Source organism: Pleurodeles waltl, chromosome 12, assembly GCF_031143425.1.
Source record: "Pleurodeles waltl isolate 20211129_DDA chromosome 12, aPleWal1.hap1.20221129, whole genome shotgun sequence".
NCBI lineage: Eukaryota > Metazoa > Chordata > Amphibia > Caudata > Salamandridae > Pleurodeles > Pleurodeles waltl.
Window position 1 is genome coordinate 63601929 of NC_090451.1, and position 23564 is coordinate 63625492.

Below are 23564 nucleotides of genomic sequence, written 5' to 3' on the forward strand. Positions count from 1 at the left end.
CACACCGATATTTTCAAGATTTTTTATAAAGTAAAAGGCAGTTGGTGTGTGCTGGAACCAACATGTTGTTGCACAATTTGGAGTATAAAACTCGCATTCCATCATTGTTTGGGCGATGGTGCAGAATGTACGACCTATCTGATGAACATGTACACCACGAGACAGAGGATGGGAGACACTGAGTTAATGAGTGAATAAATTGTGGCACATGGTGACACCGATGAAAGTTTAAGGAGGGACACAGAGACCAACAGTGAGGGAGAGAAGGAAAGGAGTAGGACTAAAAAAAAAAAGTGGACAGAACAGGCGAGAAGACCGGGGAGCAGGCAAAAGAAAGGATTCAGGCAGGGAGTAAGGAACGTTAGATCATGGAAGGGCGAGCGGCGCTGGCAGTGAAATGCTCAAGTAAGTGGTGGCAAGTGGACTTGAAGAAAGGAGCTGGTGTTTATTTAGTAGAGGCATGGGGTATAGGGTCATCCCCAGTGCAATCTCAATCAATAGAGGGCTGATACAGAGTAATGGCGCTCTATATCCCACAATTTAAATCCAAAATTTATTTATAACACTGCTGCTGAAAAAGAGCTGCACCCCTACTAAAGCCCTATGCGATAACCATGGTTATCACAAACAATAAATCAAATCAGCCTGCGTTGTAACAAATCAAATTGTCTATTACAATACTCAAAAATCCACATTAGAATTTTCAAACACACGTCTACAAATAAGTGTTGGAATACATATAATCATACTCTGTCAAATTAGTCCAAAATACATTTCATTTTAATACATTTAGACACAAAAACCAGGATCGTCACACTCTTATATAATGTTCCAATTTGTATCCAGAAGTCATCACAAAATCTTCAGCAAATTACGATTGAATCCACGATTAAATACTCAATCAGTTAAGCCGTCCATAAGCCAGGCCAACACGTGTTTCGTCTTGGGAGTTCCCTTTGACTTCCTCAGGACTTCCTTCAAAAGTGAATTACTGCCCTTTTGCTTGCCATACTCATCACGGTTTTCAAGTAGTTAAAAATCTCAGTTTTGTATTCGAAGTCGCAAGGTTAGTTATTCTACTTGAAGTGGTTCGCGCTCCCTCGCGAGTGCGCTCGGAGCTCAGGGAAACCTCAGTTTCGTATCCAAAGTCGCAAGGTTAATTACTCTATTTAAAGTGGTTCGCGCTCCATCGCGAGTGCACTCGGAGCTCAGGGCTAAATGTATTAAAATGAAATTTATTTTGGACTAATTTGACAGAGTATGATTCAGGGGTGTGGAATTTATTAAAATATCTACTTGTCCACGGGACAGGTTGCTTCTCAAATCTACTTGTCCTGTAAAAAGATCTACTTGTCCCTTTGGTGCCATGTAGTGTGGCGCCAAATTATAGCAGCAATCTCATTATGTAAGAGCTCTGATAATAGCCTCTCTGATTATGCCAGGGCTACTACCATAGTAGGGCTTGAATACTTGCAGTTTCAATCCCTACTGTAGCAATTTCCTTATTTTTCCACCTTTCTGCAGATCTGCATACTGGGGCTGGAGGAAGCAGTAAGCAATAGTTCCAGGGCTGGAATGCCTTTGAGTCTGCAAACCTACTAACCTGCATGTTTTAAAGATTTTCACCAGCTTCTCTCTAATATTTTCCCATAATAAGAAAGGGTGGACATTTACTCCTGACAATGGCAGGATTAGAACTTCTTCCAGGGTTGGGAAGAAAGTGGCTGGAGGGAAAATGAACTTGCAAATGCTCAATAGATTTTCACATGAGCAAATCTACACATGCGTATTTACCCATGCTAAAATACAGTTCACAAATATTTTATAGGGGTACGACATATACCATGGGTGCACTTCTGTGACTTTCTTTAAGAATTTGGGGCCACATGTAGGTAGGTTCAGATTTGTGACCCGCAAATTGCGAGTCGCAAATCCGAATGTAGGATGGTGTCCCTGACACCATCTGTGATTCGCAAGGGCTTCGCAAATGCACACCTCATGAATAATCATGAGGTGGGTCGCAATTTGCGACCCCCTTGCGAATGGCGGCCTCACAGGGATGGTGGCCTGCTGGAGACAGCAGACCACCATGTCTGTGACTGCTTTTCAATAAAGCAGTTTTTTGTAATGCAGCCCGTTTTCCTTAAAGGAAAACGAGATGCATTACAAAAACGAAAAATGAAACATTTTCGTTTCATTTTTTCAGAGCAGGCAGTGGTCCGCAGGACCACTGCCTGCTCTGAAAAAATGTTTACAGTGACATTCACAAAGGGGAAGGGGTCCCAGGGGGACCCCTTCCCTTTTGTGAAAGTGTTAGCACCCATTTGAAATGGGTGCAAACTGCGATTGGTTTGCGCCCGCATTCGCAAAACAATCCTACGTTGCACTGCGAGTCGCAATTAGGAAGGGAACACCCCTTCCTAATTGCGAGTCGCAAACCCGTTTTGCGATTCGGTAACCAGGTTACCGAATCGCAAAACTGGGTTTGTGCATCGCAATGTGCTTTTTGCACGTCGCAAACAGCGAAAGTCGCTGTTTGCGACATGCAAAAAGCTACCTACATGTGGGTCTTGGTCCCTAATTAGGTCTGGTGTTAACAAAGACATTTTGTTTTTATTAAACTTCTATTTCTCTCTCTTTCGGCTGGCTTTACTGTGAGTGATCGCATTCTTCTCTTTCACAAGGAGCATATTGGCACACAAAGTAGTTTTGTTCAGTGTCAGGAACTACAGTGGCAATCAGTGACGTAACGAAACTGGAGGGTGCCCCTTTGCAAAGAACATGGAGGAGCCCCCTCTCCAGACTCCCTCAGGGCAGGTGCTGTGCTGAAGGGGCCCCCTGGAGGGCGGCTGCGGGGCCTTTGTTATGCCCCTGGTGGCAACATGTGCTTTTAGAGTTCAAAAACTTTTTTTTTTTTTTTTGCCAGTGTTTGTTACAATGTTGAGGGCCTGGTAGCTCCCACAACAATAAAGTGTTACAAAAGCCATGTCAAAACAAGACACGCATTGATGAAACTAAAAGACTTATAAAAATATGTCAGATCAGTTGGCTTTGTCAGTGTTTGTTTATTTTTATGCTTCCCATAATCGTGTTGAAAATGGTTACACTGATTTTCCATTAGAAATATTTTTGGGAAATACTAGCATGCATCAAAACATTTTACTAAATGACACTTCATTTGCATATAATCGGAGAGCATTCTGAGAGCATTATACTTAGCCTCATAGCCTAAACTTTTCAAACATGTGTATACACGTTTTTTTTTTTTTTTGTACTGGAACCAACGTCAGTAGTGAAGTGTGACCTTAAAACATTTATTTACAGCACTCACCCTAATAATGAAGGTTTTCAAATAATGAACCATAAATACAAGTTCGAACAGCATTATCTTTTGGAAACACATTACCTCAACTGCAGAGAGTTCCACTCTCTGTAAACAGGCAGCCAAAGGGTTTGTGCTGCAGAGGGTTGGGCCTACTTGTCCCAAGGACAAAGTAAACATAAAATCTTGTTGCCCTTGACCCCAAACAAGATGTCCGTGTGTTTGAGAATTCTAATGTGGATTTTTGAGAATCATCCCCAGTGCATGTATGTATTATTATTCTCCTTGAAACCTAAAAGTGGAATCCAGTTACAACAAATAAAGCTAACAACAGCCTTTGAAGTACCTATAAACCCCCTGACATTGCCTCTGGGTGATATGGGTAATAATTTGGAATACTTGCTAACTACTCACAAAGGCAAAAGTCTCGCACATTTTTTGCTTGCTGTTCACCCTGCAAATAGTTCATGGGTGGAAACAACCCCCCCCCCTTAAAAACATGGTGGTGCAATTTGTGCCATATTTGCATAGGTTGGGGATTTGCTGTCCTAGACCGTGCCTATCAGTGAGGAGTGGGAAGACCCGGCGGACTTCATACAATAGGCTCAGCCTCAAGATGGGATTATAGTATTGAAGTCCAGAAGAGACTCAGCGACACTTTTTCTAATGAGAGATGAATGTTACTGTAAACTTACATCTAGCTATTTTGATGTGCCTCTGTTCAGTATGCATTGTTCCTTACCTGTACATGTGCTCTAAGATGCATTTCTGCCTTTCCTGTACCACATAAAAAATATAAATAAAGTTTGATTAAAACAAGTGGGATCCTCAGATGTCTCACTGGCAGGTGCAACATATTTGTGAAGACATTAATAAGGCTTGGAAATTAATTAAAAACCCATTGTCGCTATTTTGGTCTTGAACCTAACAGTCTCTCTGATAAATGCATGTAATCCAATGGTGTAATCCTAATGATCATGATCTGCATGTCTTCCCCTAGGTATCTGGAGAACATCCATAAGCACCCAGAGGAGGAGAAATACCGCAAGATTAGAATAACAAACAAAGTTTTTCAGGTACAACATAAAGGACCTTTACAGTCAGTTTATTTGACCTAGCCTCACTTCTCCAGTGTAGCTTTGCTAACTGATGCTTTCTCTTTAGGAACGAATTGCATGTCTGGAGGGATCCCAGGAGTTTTTTCAGGCTATTGGGTTTGAAAAGAAGATGCTGCCTCTAGAAGGACAAGGTCAGAAAAAGTATATACATGTAGGGGTGTGGTGAAAGAGAGGTACATCATGCTTGTCACCCATATAGATGATAGGAAATAATCATAGCAGAGCAAATAATATTGCTGAAGTAAAGTAGTCATGGATACAAGTGTGCCAGTGATATCATTTTCTGTAATCAGAGCTTACGTTGACTTTGTCAGAGACAAGTACTTGCCACGCCTGTGGGTAGTAAGCAACAACCAGTGATTTGTCGAGGGGAGCCTATTCTTGTCTAATGGAGAGTTTTTAGTTTTACTTAATCACAAACCATCCTTCGGAGGGATTTCTGGTCATGGCGAGTAACCGTACTTTGATGCATTTATTAAATGGGACCAAGGATCTGCATGCTACACAGAAGTAGCAGGATTCTGGTGCTTTGCTTCAGAACCTCCTTAATAGTTAATCCTTCATCACGAGGAGATACTTCTGTTGTTGGTTCTGCCCAAGTATTCGGCACTGGTGCGAGGACTTCATTTGGAACTGGGTATAACCATGAAGATACCCTGGCAGCTTTTTTAGCTTTGTTGTTCTCCACAGAAGTATTGGTTGCTTTGTCCGAGTACATAAAAGTTGTATAGGACAGAGTCAAAAACGAGCCATTGATGTTTGATTGATTTATTATGGTTAATGAAATGCATAGGTAATCATGAACAAGGAGTGTCTTGTACTGGCAACAGCTAATCAACACTGTGATAATCCTAGAACGTCTACAGAAGATCAAACTATAGTTGAGGAGGTTCTTGAAATCTGGATTGAGTTTGTTCAGGCTTCTTCCTCGCACCCTTTTTCTGCTTTTCATTCTGTTTTCCTTCCTGTGCAATTTATGTGCCGCAGTACAGCACTCACCTACCAAGTCTCCCATTCTCTGACCTGTTCCCCACTACCCAGTTCAGTGTTTGAGTTCACTCATATGCTCCCTCTGCCTCTTCTTCCATGCACCACCAGACTTGGTACATGTAAAACAAAGTACTGAGACCATTTGTTTCTCTGTTGATTTATTTTACTCTGCCACGATTTGAAGTATGTTTAAATATTTATTTGAATTAAATACATTTTGTTCTGAACCTTCCATTCTGCACTTGATCTGTCTAATTTTTTAGCTTAATTCCGTCATATTGGCCTTTACCTAAATTAACATGAAGTTCTCCAGTTTTAGTTCACTAGATTGTTTTTTTCCAAACTGTTTTTCTGTCAGTAGCACAAAATACAGGGACAAATCTGTGGAGGTCAGCCCACTGTGGCGTTTAAACTTAAAACTAGATTCTATACTGCAGTCAGCCACAGAAAGGTAGGAAAAGATAAACTACCATTGTTGTGCCAATCGGGTTTACAGTCCACTTCAGCAAATAAAAGGGATGGATTTAGAACAGGAGTGCCTGCTGCCGATTTCAGCTTTGGTGAAGAGGAAGGTGGTGGTGTGCCACAGTGGGAGTGGAGCTGTCCTTCCCCAGCACCTGCCCTTATGCTATGAGTGAGTTACAGGTGGGGCAAGGTTTTGGTCCAAGGGGGCTGCTCATGCCAGAGAGAGCAGGGGTGATCAGCCACAGGATGATCCCCGAAAAGGCCTATAATAGTATTTCAGAGGAAACCACCTGATTGGCCACTAGCTCCAATTGCTGTTTTTTGAATGCAAATAGAAGATGAATAATGTATAACTGTTTGTTATATATAGTCCTTGTAATGCTGATATATACCTGAAAGGTCAAGTGAATTGAAATGTCATTATTGAACCCCAAATTTTCCATGACATCAGAATAGGATTGTAATAGAAACTGACGCCACTGCTCACTTGTAATAACTTATTACACGCGAGTAGTGATGTGTACGCCAGTGCGACTCCTGTTCCCTTTGCTGCATCACCCGTAGGATACCCTGCAGAACAGAAGGGTCTCTCCGCCTATCAGGAAGGAGAGGCGTGCACTGCACTGTTTACGTGAAGTTCCACTAGCCCATTGGTCTTGTGCAATATATGGTCAGGGAGCTCCTGTGTGACTTGCAGCATCCTAATGTGTGAGAAGGTGGACCTTATTCCATATATTAAGAATACATAGGGTAAAACTATTTCTTCAAACTGGAAATTATTTATTGAAAGTAAAATTAATGATGTACTATACAAGTTTACTCTAGTAAATAAGAAAACAAGTTACTTACCTGTAACTAGTTATCCAGTATTGGTATCTTTCATAAATTCACATGCTTGAATCATCCCGGTCGAAGTCGAAGTGGGAGTCCCACGGTACATGAAAAGCAATAAGAACAAAGAAATTTTTTCCCATAGGGTATAATGCTAATCAAATGACTCATATAGCCTATCCTTGTCCTTTTGTGAAAAGGCCCAAACTTGGCTCCTGGCCAGTCAGGCACCAGCACCCCCTAGAATACTCTCCAGAGATGCTCTTTCCCTCAGATTTTCTAGCACAAGAGTGAAGACTATGTCCTGAGAAGGAAATGCGAGCGTCTAAGGGGAGGAGGGTGGGTCGCATGTGAATTTATGAAAGATACCAATACTGGATAACTGTAGTGACAGGTAAGTTACTTGTTTTCTTATCCAGTATTGGATCTTTCATAAATTCACATGCTTGAATCTGAATAGCCAGCAGTACTCCTAATAAACATTATGCCCGCAGTGGATGGTGGGTGCGAACATTGTAATCCTTTTAATTATAGTACTAAATAACATATCTATAAATCTTGCTCTACACGTATAGAACAAACATATCAAACACAATTGCATAGCAATTATAGACTATTGCATATAGATTAGGTATACACATTAAAGGAAAGATCTCACCTTAATGAGATAGATGACGTAGGACCGCCTGTCCAACAAGGGAATCAGTTCTTTGTGACAATTCCAAACAGTAGTGCTGCGCAAAAGAGTGTGTAGTCTTCCACGTTGCAGCCTGACTTATCTTATCCAAGGTAATCCCTTGAAACAAAGCAGCCGATGTGGAGACTGCTCTTGTAGAGTGCGCTCTTGGGCGCTTAGTCAGTGGTTTTCCTGCTTTTGTGTCGCAATATTGAATGGTGGATGCAATCCACCGAGCTATCATAGCCTTAGTGACTCCTATCCCTTGCCGTCCTTGAGCATATGAGACTAGCAGCTGGTCTGTTTTCCGGAGCTGCTTAGTACGCTGAAGGTACAATTTCAAGCATCTCTTGATGTCTAGTGAGTGAAGAGTCTTTTCTGCTATTGTTGACGGATTTGGGAAAATGGTTCTTAATATTACTGGCTCGTTCAAGTGAAAGGAGGACGGCACCTTAGGAATGTATCTCGGGTTCGTTCTAAGAAGAACAAAGTCGTCTGAAAACATAAGGTAGGATTCCTTAGTGGTAAAGGCCTGTATATCGCAGACTCTTCTCGTGGATGTAAGAGCAATTAGAGTTGCCACCTTCCATGTGATGTATTTAGCCCTGCTCTGTTGATAGGTTCGAACTGGGCTTTCATTAATTGAGACAGAACTATATTTAGATGCGCCTGTGGTGGGGGTTAACGCACCGGAGGAAAAGTACAAAACAGGCCCTTCATGAACTGTTTGATAAGTCTGGATGAGCCAAGTGAGGGCATATCCGCTGAGCGTCTATAAGAAGATATAGCAGCCAAATGGATCGTAACAGATGCATGACATAGCCCAGCCTTCGAAAGGGTAAGAAGGTATGAGAGAATTTGCTCTGGCCCAATCTTTAACGGATGGAAATTGTTCTGAAGGCACCAGACACAAAACCTCTTCCATTTGAGTCTGTAAGTCCTATTTGTACTGTCAGCTCGTGCCCTGGACAAAATCATTTTACATTCCCCATCAATGTTCATATCCTGGAACTCATGAGCCATGCATGCAATTGCAGAGATGCTGGATCTGGATGAAGAATCTGACCTTGACTCTTTGTGAGAAGGTCGTGCTTGCAGGGAAGACGTAAGGGACTGGTCACCGACAGCAGCATGAACTCCGTGTACCAATACTGTCTGGGCCACTTGGGCGCTAGGAGTATGATCTTGCAACCCTCTGACTTCATCTTCCTCAGAAGCCTGGGAATTAATGGGATAGGGGGAAAGCGTTTGCAAAGATCCCAAACCATCTCATTGAAAGAGCATTCCCCCACGACCCTGGGAGTGGGTATCGACTGGCGTAAAATTGGCATTTGGCATTCTGATTGGTGGCAAATAGATCCAGGGTCGGCCATCCCCAGCATAGAAAGACGCTGTCCAGTTCCTTCTGTTCGAGTTCCCATTCATGGCAGTTGTCGTCCGTCCTGCTGAGAGAGTCTGCTAGGACGTTGTGGACACTAGGAAGGTGCTCCACTCTCAGGCAAATCTTGTGCAGCGTGAGCCAGTCCCAGAGAGATTGAGCTTCTCTTGAGAGGGACAGACATCTTGTTCCTCCCTGCTTGTTGATAAAGAACATGCTTGTTGTGTCCAACACGGACGAACCTGCAATCCGTGGAAGGAACACCTTGAGCGTGCGAAAAAATGCTTTTAACTCCAACAGATTTATGTGCATTCTTCTCTGCACATCCGACCATCTCCCTTGAATGCGCATGTCCTGTAGATGACCTCCCCAACCCTCCAATGAAGCATCCGTTGTGATAATGTAGTCTGTCATTGGAGTGAGAAGGGTCAACCCTTGAGAAAGATGGTTCTCAAATGATGGGACCATCGCAAAGTCTCTACTATTCTTGGTGTAATATTTATTAAATCCTCGAAGGATCCCTGGGATTGGGTCCATTGCAACTGTAACTCCTCTTGCAATGGTATCATTTTCAACCTTGCCAGGTGGACTAGGACAATAGATGAGGAGATCATGCCTAGAAGCAACTTGAACACTCGTACTGAAACAGACTTTCTTCTTGAGATCCTGATAGCCATGTTTATTAGTTTCTGCTGCCGTGCCTTTGTGAGATACGCTTTGTTCTTGATGGTGTCAAGTTCTGCACCCAAAAATACTATCCTGCGCGTGGGAAGAGTGACTGATTTCTGGAAGTTTACTGTTAGACCTAGGTTGTGAAATAGTTCTAGGCAGACATTGGTAGCGTTGGACGCCAGCTGCGATGTAGGGGCTTTTATCAGCCAGTCGTCCAGGTATGGGAAGACCTGAAAACCCCTGTTGCGGAGAAAACTTGCTATTGGGGCAAGACATGTCGTGAAAATTTGTGGCGCTGACTTCAAGCCGAATGGGAGGACCTTGAATTGATAATGGGCACTGGCCACAGTGAAGCGGAGATATTTGCGATGCTTTACATGTATCGGTATGAGGAAATAAGCATCCCGGAGATCCATAGTTGTCATGTAATCTCCAGAGTTCAGAAGGTGCAGGATATCGGACAGTGTGATCATACGAAAGGATTGCTTCCTTAGAAACTTGTTCAACTTCCTGAGGTCTAGGATTGGCCTCCATTCCCCTGACCTCTTCCTTAATAGGAAGAACCAGGAAGAGAATCCGAGCCCTCTGTGTTGCACCTGAACTTCTTCTATCGCTCCCTTGGCGAGCATTAGGAAACCCTCCTGCTGGAGCAAGTGAAGATGAAGTGGTTTGGATTTTCCTGGCGGATGATGTGGTGTGTTTTGTATAAATTTCAGCGTATGACCTTGAGCCACTATATCCAGCACCCATTTGTCAGATGTTATGCTTTTCCAAATCTGAAGGTAATTGGAGATGTTCGCTCCCACCTGATGGCCCTGCGAATACTGTGGAAGCGTAGCCGGTGCCAGACAAGAATCATTGTTTGCAAGGTTGATCCTGGGCTGGGGAACTCTGTTTTCTCCTCCCGCCTTGTCTGACATAGGAAGCTGTGGATGGTTGCCTATAATGCTGCTGATAGGCCGATCTATATTGAGGCTGTTGATACTGTCTATGGTAGGAGCCTCGAAATGTTGAAAAACCCTTACCTCTTGCTCCCCGAAAGCGCTGCTTTCAGTACTGCAAAGTACCCAGGGCCTTGTTGGCCTGTAATGCGTCATCTACATGCTTGCCGAAGAGAGATACTCAGTTGTACGGCATGTTTAGAATTCTGGACTGTACCTCAGGTCTAAAAGATGCCCTGTCAAACATGCTGGAGAGTCCTGTGTCACCTTATACTTCTTGTCAAGCTTCTGTGGAACTGGTGGAACAGTCGCTGGGTTATGCATGATCTTGATACCCTCACTCCAAATGAAGTCTATAATAGGAATCACCCTCACAGACTTTCTTGCTTGTTCCTTGAAGTCATGGAGGAAGCATTCCAACTGTGAGACTGATGTTGGCAAGTGAAATCGTGTGGCCGCCCTATCCATCAAGTTGTGTAACCCACCTATATCCTCCGGTGGAGAAGCTGAAGGACGACGAGGTGGTGGTGGTGAAGGAACAGGGGCTAAATAATCGTCCCATTCATCACTAGGATGTTGCGGTGTTGAAATCTCTCCTCCTTCATCCCCAGATGTAGAAACATCTCTGGGGGGAGCGGATAATGTAGACTGCGTAGTCGGCCTAGGAGTTGCTGGAGGTGGAGGTATACACCTTGGTGTAACTGGAGAGGTTGGAAGAGGCGGTTGTTCCTCCGCTGCAGTTGGGAACCTCCTCTTGTAATCCTGCAACATAGACTGTAAGTCCTGAATCAAGGAGGCAGGTATCTGCACAGTGTCTCTTGGCTGATGCGGAGGTTCGTAATAGTCTTTGATGAGAATAATAAGGTTGGTATTGATCGTACTCATCCTCATCCTCCTGATACTTAACATTCAACTGGGATGGGCTGTGTGCATCACCAAATGGGCCCTCATCTGACTCTTCCCAGTCCAGAAGATGACTAGGCAGCAAGGTTGTTACCTTACTTGGTGAAGTATCCTGTGGATATATTGTAGACCTAGACATCGCTGTACTCTTAACTGTAGCGTGAAGATCAGGAGACCCAGAGGAAAAAGGATTAACATCCTTGCTTACCGCGACCATTGGCATTGTCGCTGGTCCAGTCGACGGAATTGATGTCGTGGATGATTTCTCCATCAACGACGGTCTCGTCGACGGTACTCTCGACGACTGTGTCCTCGGCGGTAATTTCATAGGCGATGGTCTCACCAATGGTACTTTAGTCTCGTCGACGGTATTCTCGTCGACGATGGTGTTGACGTTACCTTCAGAGACAAAGTATTTTCTGGATGAGCCTTAGTCGACGGTGGTCTAACTGAAGATATAGGAGCTTTTAGCACAGACGTCAACGTAGTCGACGAGGCGGTGGAGACGGTAGATGTTAAAACTGTCGTTGATAGTGGTGGTATTATCGACTTAAGTTTGAGAGATACCTTTTTAGAGGTGGAAGGCTCAGATGAAGGAGAACGGTGTGATGACTCAGATGAAATTGAGCCTTGTAAGCCCTTAGCACCTTCTTTATGGTGCATCTTGTGACGTTTCCTAGATGCCTCAGCCTGTCCCAGATCCTCAGATCTGGACCTATTATGCGGCCATTGACTCACTCTCCTCACCTGAAGTACAGGATTTTGCCTGTAACCATGTCAACAATCTACCCTCTCAGTCTCTGAGGGTCTTCGCAGAGAAAGTGCAGCATATCTTGCAGTCTTTCACCTGGTGTACTGGATATAAGCAGTCTTTATGTGGCTCATCCACATGCAGCCTCTTCTTGCCACAGGTCTTACAAGAGCGGAAAAGACCTTTCATGGAAGAATCTGACATTTTCAGAGTTTTCTGAGAAAAAAATCTTCATGTCAGAAGAAGAAAACTGAGCAGAGTTCAGGGAGACTCCCTTCACACGGCGTGCGGTAGAAAATCTGAGGGAAAGAGCATCTCTGGAGAGTATCCTAGAGGGTGCTGGTGCCTGATTGGCCAGGAGCCAAGTTTGGGTCTTTTCACAAAAGGGCAAGAATAAGCTATGAGTCATTTGATTAGCATTTTAGCCTATGGGAAAAATGTTTTTTGTGCTTATTGCTTTTGATGTACAGTGGGACTCCTACTTTGACGACGGGGATGATTCAAGCATGTGAATTTATGAAAGATCCAATACTGGATAAAAATCAATATGCTTTGTTGTTTGTTAATGTGTAGGTGGGAATTAGTGAATAGTGCTGACTGTAATAGATGCTTTTTTTGCCTGGAGAAGAAGGGGGAATCAGGTCGGACTCTTAGCAACGTTTAGCGGTGATCCCTGGCTTTCCATATTTTTTTTTTTTTTTACCTTCTATGGGGAGAATCCTGTTCGATTAAATAGCAGTGTTAATATTGCACAATGCGTTTTGGTAATTCAGACACATTATCATGCTTGGAATAGTGCAAAGGGAATTGGATGTGAAACTAATTTCCTAAGCTTTCGGTTATTTGGAGTATGTAATTGTTTGCAGACTGCAATGAGCTGTCTGGTTTGGGACCCCTATGGAATATGCAATCATTATACCCAAAGGTGTAGTATATCAGATAAGGAAGGACTATAGAACAACGTTGCACCATTTGTTTTTACTGCTTGCTTGCTAGACTTAGAGGTTGTGTCGTCAGTTAGAGGGCAACAACAGTTGACCCCATCCAAGCTGCAGTTCCACCTAAAAGGCAGAGCGATAAAATGTTGAAGACAGGCGTTTGGAAAGAGTTGCCTTGAGAAGTAAAGGTACCTTGTTCTTACAGAATCAGAGGAAGAATTCTTTGTGCTGAAAGAGGAGGCCTTAGAAAAATTAAGTGACCTGGAGCAGTATCGGGAGAACCTGCTGAGTGCAGAACCTGTGAGGGCCATGCTAGATAGAAACATGCAGATCTTTCAGCCCTCCACACAAGCTTCCCAGTTTGAGCTGCCAGAGGACTTCTACAATCTCAGCATAACAGAGATTGAACGTGAACAAAAGCTAAGGTGAGTAGTCTATGCCAAAGCATGTATGTAAAAATGTGACCCTTGCTTATCAGCACTAAGAATGTGAGAAGGTTGCTTTTGGAGGAAAGGGTTACAGTTGTTTTTTAGGTGACGTGCAATTGACTAATTGTTTTCTAAAACGTTTACTTGGCTGGAATTCTGTTTCACCAATCTGAATATCTTAATTAAATTCATAAGTACTAAATTTCTCAACCCAAGATAAGTGTATCAATTAAAAATAATGTTATCATCCTGTCTTTTTAAAATGGAACTATCATATAAAATAATGTGTGAAGTTGACATGATGACTACAGATAGGTCAGTTTCTCAGTTGTGGCTCTATTTTTCAACCAACCCTTCAGCACAAAGTACATCCATATTAGAGTTAATGTGGCAGAGCAGTGGCAGCTGCTACGTTCCTGGCTAGCTATGGTCTGATTCCCTGCATTGTCCGCAGGTACAGCACTGAGGAGAGGCCCCTCTCCTCCTTGCACACTGGGATCCAGTAAAGTGGCCACTCATGGATGGAAGCGGGCCTAGCCCTTCACAGATGAACAAGGGGTGAAAGTCCCAAGGTCCCAGTCTCTGCCATGGCCAGCGGAGAGAACGACACTGCAAAGGAGTGATACCAGGGCAACAGTAATAGAGTTCTGACTAGATAAAAATGTCTGCCAAGACGCACAATGTGGCGAGGGATATACAAAGCACAAACATTAAAAATTTAAACACCTGCCACCTCTGAGCTGAAAGATAACACCCCTCCCCCGATAAAAGACGCAGGATAGTGTTAGCCCTGGTGGTGTTTATGGTATGACATTGGCTTTTTTCCATGCAGGCGAAGGAATATGTTGACATTTCTTCACATGAAAAGCTGAGATTACTGGAGAGATACAAAAGTTTAAATTCACTTTCATTTTTCTGTGTTGAATGATCTCCCAATTCCTCTAGGCCTACCATCCCTCACCCCAGTTCTTCACCTTCTTAGGTGACGTGGGGTAGACGCTGTCAGTCACAGGCTCACATATAATGTTAAAAACAGGAAAAGAGCCAGAGGGGTGTAAAGCAGTATTACTTTGATGCACCTCAGCGAGGCGTGTTGCTGTTCCGTATTTATAGATGTCGCACATTTACCTATAAAAATATGAAAATTAAAAATAATGATAATAGAGCTACTGCATGCAAAAAAAATGATAGGGAATTTTTTCTGTGCAACCTCTTAATGAGATGCCATTATATCTTTTAAGAGAATGAGCTTCTTTGTGCTGCGTAGGCTTTCATTATTTTAATTAAACTACTGGATTTGGGCGGCAGTATCACTTGCACTGTGGGGGACTGAGTCTGAACCCATTACAGGTGACACCTGTTGGCCTAATCTGGTTTTTGCTCTGGCTAACTAGCAGTGCCTCATCTCCACCCAGAAGCAGGGATGTTTGGGCAGTTGAGTGCATGACAATTGATTCCTCAGGGAAATCGTGGTCACTCAGATCTCATCCGTTTCTCTGTTACATTAGTTTCACATATACAAGGACAATCAGAGGCAGAATAAAATTCAATAAGGTTTTATTGAAGCAACTGCATCTTAGATATAAAGCATGTACTGCAATAACTAGGACGATAAAGCATGGCAGGATTAAAATTGTGACAAGGATAGTAAAGCATAAAAATAACGCTACTATATTGTCACTAGAATCATAGCTTATACCCAGGCTATGTTAGAGCGCAGCATGTTAAGCTCTAGTTCTGCCCTTCAGGTTCCCCTGGAAAGACATCATCCCTCATACCTGAGCAAGAGGTCTGTAGTCTACATAAGTAGCTGTAACAAAGCAATCAGTATATAGTTGTGGTCATCTGGCTGGAATCTCCCTCTAACTTACATGGGTCAAAGTAGTGTTTTTATAATAAAACAGCTGATGTTCCAAGAAAGGATCCCTATGTAAGAATGTGTATGTTTCTATGAACACTAGAGACAAAGTGTTACCACGTTTGCCAGAAACCTATCTTACTGCAGCCTTGAGAAAAGCACAGAGTGAAAGAAATGTCTTGTTTAAAAACGCAGTGCTGGCCTAGGCAAAGTACAGCTAGATAGAGAAAATAAAACAAGACCGCAAATGTGGCTATTGTTAAATATAATAAACAAAGCTGAATAAAATATATCTAGGTTAAAGTGCACAGCTGCAGGCCTAGTTCGCTAAAATAACTTGTATGAAGCTATAACTAAAATGGCTACACAACACCTGTATTCTTTCTGAATGTATCCTTTGCAGGATGGCCACTTCAGATCTCCAAATGGAGAAAGGGTTTTCAGTTTTCTTCAATAGAACCAAAGGAACTAGGAAGTTCAAGATATTTGCAAGTGTCATAAGGTTATAATTACAGTTGTGATCTCATCTTTTCTTTCCTTAGCCTATAAATTGCCTTACTGCTATAAGGATGTCAACTGGTTTAGTCGTAAATTGGTTTTGTATCTTTTCACCAAGAGGTCAGAACACATTTGCTGTTCTCTTCAGAAAAGTTTTGGTTATGGTACATTGCCTAAAGTTGATCAGTTTTCTCAACATCAAGAAATACTGGATTGGTATTCCAGTTCAGAGATATATGGTTCAGGCCACTCTGCAAAACGTACTTGACCAAAATGTGTGCTGATATGCACCATTACATCATCAGATGCTCCTTATTGATATTCATCACAGTCCTTTTATGGAAAGGACAAGTATACTGGAATCCTGTTTCTCTATCTGGGGTAATTTCATTAAATTCATAAACAGTCCCTACATATCCTTGAAACCTTCTGCCATACTCCCTTGGCCATTGATAATGAATCTACTCTCTGGCTGCATTCTGGGATGATTCTCCAGACTACTGCTTTCAAAAGGAGTTTTCCTGCATTTTCTATTACAAAGGCAAGATTATGGAAGGGTTATTAATACAGTTACGGCTTATAATTCTTTTTAATTTTACTGCAACTTTAGAAAAATGCAGGAAGTTTATACTTAATTATCTAAAACAACAAACTATCAGCTAAGTTATGTGACATAGGCCCTCATTCTGACCCTGGCGGTCGGCGGAGAGACGGCGGTCGGACCGCGAACAGACCGGCGGTATTAAAAATGGCATTCTGACCGCGGCGGTCCCCGCCGCGACCGACCGCTACTTCTCCGCTCCGACCGCCGCGGCGGTCATGACCGCGGGGCTGGAGTTTGCGCACTCCGGCCCCGCGGTCGTCCCAAGACCGCCAAGGGTATTATGACCCTGCCTACCGCCGCGGTTTCTTGCGGGCGGGAACCGCCGTGCGAACCATGGCGGTAAGCACTATCGGGGCCAGGGAATTCCTTCCCTGGCACTGATAGGGGTCTCCCCCACCCCCCACTACCCACCCGAGTCCTCCCCCCACACCCTCCACCCCCCTGCCACCCCCCAGAGTTGGTACGAACCCCCCCCCCACCCCCACCCCGACATGCACATACATGTACCCCGACATGCACACACCCCCAACATGCACATATACACACCCCCTACACACACATACACAACGGGGACACATACCCGCACACATACATGCCGACATGCGCACCTGCCGAACAGCACACATTACCCATAGACACAACAGCACCCCTCTACACACTCACACGCACACCCCCATGCACGCACACATCACACAACACCCCCCTACCCCCTCCCCTCACGGACGATCAACTTACCTTGTGCGTTGGTCCTCCGGGAGGCGACGGGAGCCATAGGGACGTGACCGCCAACAGAAGACCGCCAACAGAAGACCGCCACACAGAAATGTGGGTCGTAATTCTGGGGGCGGTGTTCTGCTGGCGTGGCGGTGGAGGTTGACCAGTCTCCACTTTTCCGCCGACCGCCAGTGTGGCTGCTGGCGGTTTTCCGGCGGAACGCTCCCAGCGGTCAGAATGCGCACAGCGGCACACCGCCGCGGTCGGCGGTCTTCACCGCGGCGGTAACTCGGCGGTCTTGCGAAAAGACCGCCAAGGTCAGAATGAGGGCCATAGTCTGCTAGAATATCCTCTACAGTGTTGGCTTTCTAGTAATGCAGAGGTATTTCCTTATTTGGTTATGTGGCTGTAAATGTGGATTGTTTTGGTATGTGTAGGCTTTAAGCCTCCTGGCCACAATGAAACTGGAGCGTGGTTATGAGTGCAAAATCTTTTTTTTTTTTTTAAAGTTTACTTTTTCAATAAGTAGTTATGGATCTCGCTAATTGGTGGAGCTGTTCATTATTTATGAATTAAAGTTCCTTGATGAAAAGTGAAGTTTGCAGTTCATAGAAGCATGAGTACTTGCTTTCAAATGGTAAATGACATCTACATGTGGGAATAGAAACTACCAGCATATTTGTCTGGTTTCACATTCTGAATATTCGTGATGGCTGGTGTTGAGTGTCTCGGTGTGGGCTGGGAATATCAAAGCCAGAAAAATCACCAGTCCCAATATCATGACCAGAATATTAAAGGACAAAATATTGAAAGGTAAGTTTGTATAGATTTCCTATACCTACCTCCACACATACGTACCTTGGTGATATATTTTCGAGGTATGTAAATGTGGCGTTAAGAATAGTAAATCAGTACCCTCCCTCTGTGCACTTACCTCTTTGATTATTTTGTCCCTCAAAATTCAGGTCACGATATTGTGACCAGTCGATATTTTGGCTTCAATCTTGCCTCCCCATTTGACTCAATGGTGTTGGTAGTAGACCATGTTATTAAAGGGAGGACAGTGTAAGGAAATAGAATTTTAATGTAATGTCGGCATGTCCAATATGTTCTCATGTCTGTATTAAAGATGGAAAAAGGAAGGCAGATGTAGCTGGATATTACACTGGTTGATGCAAACATCCTTGTCTTGTTAACTAACAATATGTTTTCTGTGAAGGGCTGAAGCAACTGAGAGAAACTCCATGCTGAGAACAAAAGCCATGCGAGAGAAAGAGGAGAAGAGGGAGATGCGGAAGTATAATTACACGTTGCTCCGAGTCCGGTTACCTGATGGACTCATCATGCAAGGTGAAGAAGCAAGTAGTCCTTACAGAGAAACAAGCTTCGCTAACATCAGGGCGCAGAGTGGACTTACAGTGCAATCTACCATCACTTAGTTTTATTAGAGCCCTAGGTGGTGGTGTAATTAATTGAATAATCATTCCCAGAATAAGTCAAAGGATTCCTCATGGTGTTATGTTGTGTGTGTTCTTTCAGGAACTTTCTATGCTCGTGAGCGGGTTTCTGCTCTCATGGAATTTGTGAGGGCAGCGCTGGAGAATGATTGGATGCCTTTTGAGCTACTTGGCCCAGGGGGGCAGAAACTGGAGGATGAGAACACCCCTTTCAACGAATGTGGGCTAGTAAGTGATGTGCTGATTGGTAAACCAAAGAACAGAACATGTCAGTGGATAATGCCTAAGCCAGAGGAGAACAATTCCAACAGTCCACCTTTAACCCGTGGATGCTAGTAATATTTTGTTCGATGGCATATGTTGCTGCAGATACACATGTTTGGCACAGTCCGCTGCCTGGTGTTGGGCTCGGAGTATTACAAGTTGTTTTTCTTCGAAGAAGTCTTTTTTGGTCACGGGACCGAAGGACTCCTCCTTCTTCGGCTCCATTGCGCATGGGCGTCGACTCCATCTTAGATTGTTTTTTTCCGCTGTCGGGTTAGGACGTATTCCTTTTCGCTCCGTGTTTCGGTTCGGAAAGTTAGTCAGAATCTCGGAAGAAAGCGTCGGTATTGTTCCGTTCGGTATCGGGATAGTTAGGTACATCGACACCGATCATCGGAAGACTTTGGGGTAGCTTCGATTCCCCCATCGGGGCCTGGTCGGCCCGACCGCGTGCGACATCGAAGCCGATGGAACGGACCCCGTTCCGTTTCTGCCCAAAATGTCACAGTAAGTATCCTTATACAGATCAGCACTTGGTCTGTAACTTGTGCTTGTCCCCCGAGCACAAGGAGGATACCTGTGAGGCCTGTCGAGCCTTCCGGTCCAGAAAAACACTCCGGGACCGAAGAGCCAGGTGTCTACAAATGGCGTCCACGCCGACAAAACAACGTTTCGACGACGAAGAGGAAACATTCTCGGTTCCGGACTCAGAATCCGGAGACTCCGACGTCGAACAACAGCAACAAACTGTGAGTAAGACGTCGAAAAGTAAAACCATCGAGAAAACGAAAGCCCAGGGGACGCCACTGCCAACAGGCCATGGCTCGACCCATAAAACAGGCGACCCGTCGAAGGCGCCGAAAAAGGGCACGCCCATAGCGAAGACACCCGACTCCGGTCGAGGGACCGCCATGGAGCAACCTCGGAGCCGAGATAGCGGCTCCGAGAGACAAAAACAAGATACCGGCACCGAAAAACATCGGCACCGAGACTCCATGCCGAAAGGAACAAAAATTCTGTCGGTGCCGAAGCCGAAAAAAGATTCTCTCTCGGCGCCGAAAATTTCCACACCTTCATCCTACACAGAGGAACAAGGAATAAGTGGCCAGATGCACAGATTTGGACAAGAGCTCCAAAGTGTAGAATCAGACTACACACAAAAGAGACTGTACATCCAGCAAGACACAGGGAAGATATCAACCCTTCCCCCAATAATGAGGAAAAGAAGGATCGGTCTCCTCAAGGATGACGCACAACCACAAGCCAAAGTGGTTAAAAAAGTCACGCCTCCGCCCTCTCCACCACAACAGGCATCGCCGGCACAAACACCGCCACAAATGCACTCACCAGCGCAAACTACCATAAGTCAAGATAATCCGGATCAAGACGCTTGGGACCTATACGACACCCCAGTGCCGGACAATGATCCAGATTCATACCCCACAAAGCCGTCACCGCCAGAGGACAGTACCTCATACTCGCAACTGGTGGCTAGGGCTGCAGAATTCCACAATGTCCAACTGCATTCCGATCCTATAGAGGATGATTTTTTATTTAACACCCTCTCGGCTACACATAGCCAATATCAATGTCTCCCAATGCTACCAGGGATGTTACGGCACGCAAAACAAATTTTTGAAGAGCCCGTAAAATCAAGAGCCATCACCCCAAGGGTGGATAAAAAATACAAACCACCACCCACAGACCCAGTGTTTATTACTTCGCAGTTACCACCTGACTCCGTAGTAGTAGGGGCAGCTCGCAAAAGAGCAAATTCCCATACATCTGGCGACGCCCCACCTCCGGACAAAGAAAGCAGAAAATTTGATGCGGCAGGAAAAAGAGTAGCATCACAGGCAGCCAACCAGTGGCGCATCGCAAATTCTCAAGCGCTACTGGCCAGATATGACCGCGCACACTGGGATGAGATGCAACTTCTCGTAGACCATCTTCCCCAAGAATACCAAAAAAGGGCGCAGCAAATAGTTGAAGAGGGACAAACGATCTCAAACAATCAAATCCGCTCTTCACTGGAAGCAGCCGATACTGCAGCGAGAACAGTCAACACTGCTGTCACCATAAGGAGACACGCTTGGCTCCGCACTTCAGGCTTCAAACCTGAAATCCAGCAGGCTGTCCTTAATATGCCCTTCAACGAAAAACAACTTTTTGGCCCTGAAGTGGACACAGCCATTGAAAAACTTAAAAAGGACACAGACACGGCCAAAGCCATGGGCGCACTCTACTCCCCGCAGAGCAGAGGCTCTTTTAGAAAAACTCCATTTAGAGGGGGGTTTCGTGGCCAACCCACAGACACCACCAGCCAACAAACAAGAACCACACCATATCAGGGTTCATTCCAAAGGGGAGGTTTCAGGGGATATAGAGGGGGTCAATTCCCAAGGAGTAGGGGAAGATTCCAGACTCCAAAAACACCTCCACCTAAACAGTGACTTTCAAGTCACGCAACCCCTTCACTCAACACCAGTGGGGGGAAGACTAAGCCAATTCTACCAATCTTGGCAACAGATTACAACAGACAATTGGGTATTAGCAATAATCCAACATGGCTATTGCATAGAATTCCACAAATTCCCACCAAACATCCCTCCCAAAACACGCAAAATGTCACCACAACATTTAGAACTTTTAGGACTAGAAGTTCAAGCACTACTGCAAAAGGATGCAATAGAGTTAGTACCAGTACAACAAAAAAACACAGGAGTTTACTCCCTGTACTTTCTAATTCCAAAAAAAGACAAAACATTAAGACCAATATTAGATCTCAGGACACTAAATACCTACATCATATCGGACCATTTTCACATGGTCACACTACAAGACATCATTCCACTGCTCAAACAGCAAGATTACATGACCACATTAGACCTAAAGGATGCGTACTTTCATATACCAATACACCCTTCTCACAGAAAGTACCTAAGGTTCGTATTCAAAGGAATACATTACCAATTCAAAGTGTTGCCATTCGGAATAACAACTGCACCAAGAGTGTTCACAAAATGTCTAGCAGTAGTAGCAGCACACATCAGGAGACAACAGATACATGTGTTCCCTTACCTAGACGATTGGCTAATCAAGACCAACACAGTAAAAAAATGCGCAAACGACACCACATATGTCATACAAACCCTTCACAAACTGGGGTTTTCCATCAACTATACAAAATCACACCTAGAACCGTGTCAGACACAACAATATCTAGGAGCAACCATCAACACATCAAAGGGAATTGCCACTCCAAGTCCACAAAGAGTGCAGGCATTCCACAAGGTAATAAGTGCTATGTTTCCAAACCAAAAGATACAAGCAAAATTTGTGCTAAAACTTCTAGGCATGATGTCATCATGCATAGCCATTGTCCCAAACGCAAGACTACACATGCGACCCTTACAACAGTGCCTAGCATCACAATGGTCACAGGCACAGGGTCAACTTCAAGATCTGGTGTTGGTACACCGCCAAACATACCTCTCGCTTCTATGGTGGAACAGCAAAAATTTAAACAAAGGGCGGACATTTCAGGACCCAGTGCCTCAATACGTTATAACAACAGATGCTTCCATGACAGGGTGGGGAGCACACCTCAATCACCACAGCATTCAAGGACAATGGGATATACACCAAACAAAATTTCATATCAATTACCTAGAACTGTTAGCAGTATTTCTAGCGTTAAAAGCCTTTCAACCCATAATAACACACAAATACATTCTTGTCAAAACAGACAACATGACAACAATGTATTATTTAAACAAACAAGGAGGAACACACTCAACACAATTGTGCCTCCTAACACAAAAAATATGGCAGTGGGCGATTCACAACAACATTCGCCTAATAGCACAATTTATTCCAGGAATACAAAACCAACTAGCAGACAACCTTTCGCGAGACCACCAACAAGTCCACGAATGGGAAATTCACCCCCAAGTTCTGAACAAGTACTTTCAAATTTGGGGAACACCCCAGATAGATTTGTTCGCAACAAAAGAAAACTCAAAATGCCAAAACTTCGCATCCAGGTACCCAAACCGCGAATCACAAGGCAATGCTCTATGGATGAGTTGGTCAGGGATATTTGCATACGCTTTTCCCCCTCTCCCTCTCCTTCCATATCTAGTAAACAAGTTGAGTCAAAACCAACTCAAACTCATACTGATAGCACCCACATGGGCAAGACAACCTTGGTATACAACTCTACTAGACCTTTCACTAGTACCGCATGTCAAACTACCCAACAGACCAGATCTGTTAACACAACACAAACAACAGATCAGGCATCCAAACCCAGCATCATTGAATCTGGCAATTTGGCTCCTGAAATCCTAGAATTCGGACACTTAGACCTCACACAAGAATGCATGGAGGTCATAAAACAAGCTAGAAAATCTTCCACTCGACACTGCTATGCATCTAAGTGGAAAAGATTTGTTTACTACTGCCATACCAATCAAATACAACCATTACATGCCTCTACAAAAGATATAGTAGGATACTTACTACATTTGCAAAAAGCGAATCTCGCTTTTTCATCTATAAAAATACACCTCGCAGCAATATCTGCTTACCTACAAACTACTCATTCATCGTCTCTATTTAGAATACCAGTTATTAAAGCATTCATGGAAGGGCTAAAAAGAATTATACCACCAAGAACACCACCAGTTCCTTCATGGAACCTTAACATCGTCTTAACAAGACTCATGGGTCCACCTTTCGAACCCATGCATTC

The 23564-nt window shown here is 44.1% G+C and overlaps 1 protein-coding gene across 3 annotated transcripts in view; it reads left to right on the forward strand.

Annotated features, from left to right (window-relative positions):
- UBXN6 (UBX domain protein 6) overlaps window positions 1–23564 on the forward strand; it is a 58909-nt gene that overhangs the window by 33210 nt on the left and 2135 nt on the right. For all 3 annotated transcript variants that reach the window (XM_069216578.1, XM_069216577.1, XM_069216579.1), the window contains 5 exons: window positions 4323–4398; window positions 4487–4571; window positions 13191–13410; window positions 18307–18437; window positions 18627–18772. In XM_069216578.1, the coding sequence (XP_069072679.1) occupies window positions 4323–4398; window positions 4487–4571; window positions 13191–13410; window positions 18307–18437; window positions 18627–18772 (658 nt within the window). The remainder of the gene's footprint in view (window positions 1–4322; window positions 4399–4486; window positions 4572–13190; window positions 13411–18306; window positions 18438–18626; window positions 18773–23564) is intronic.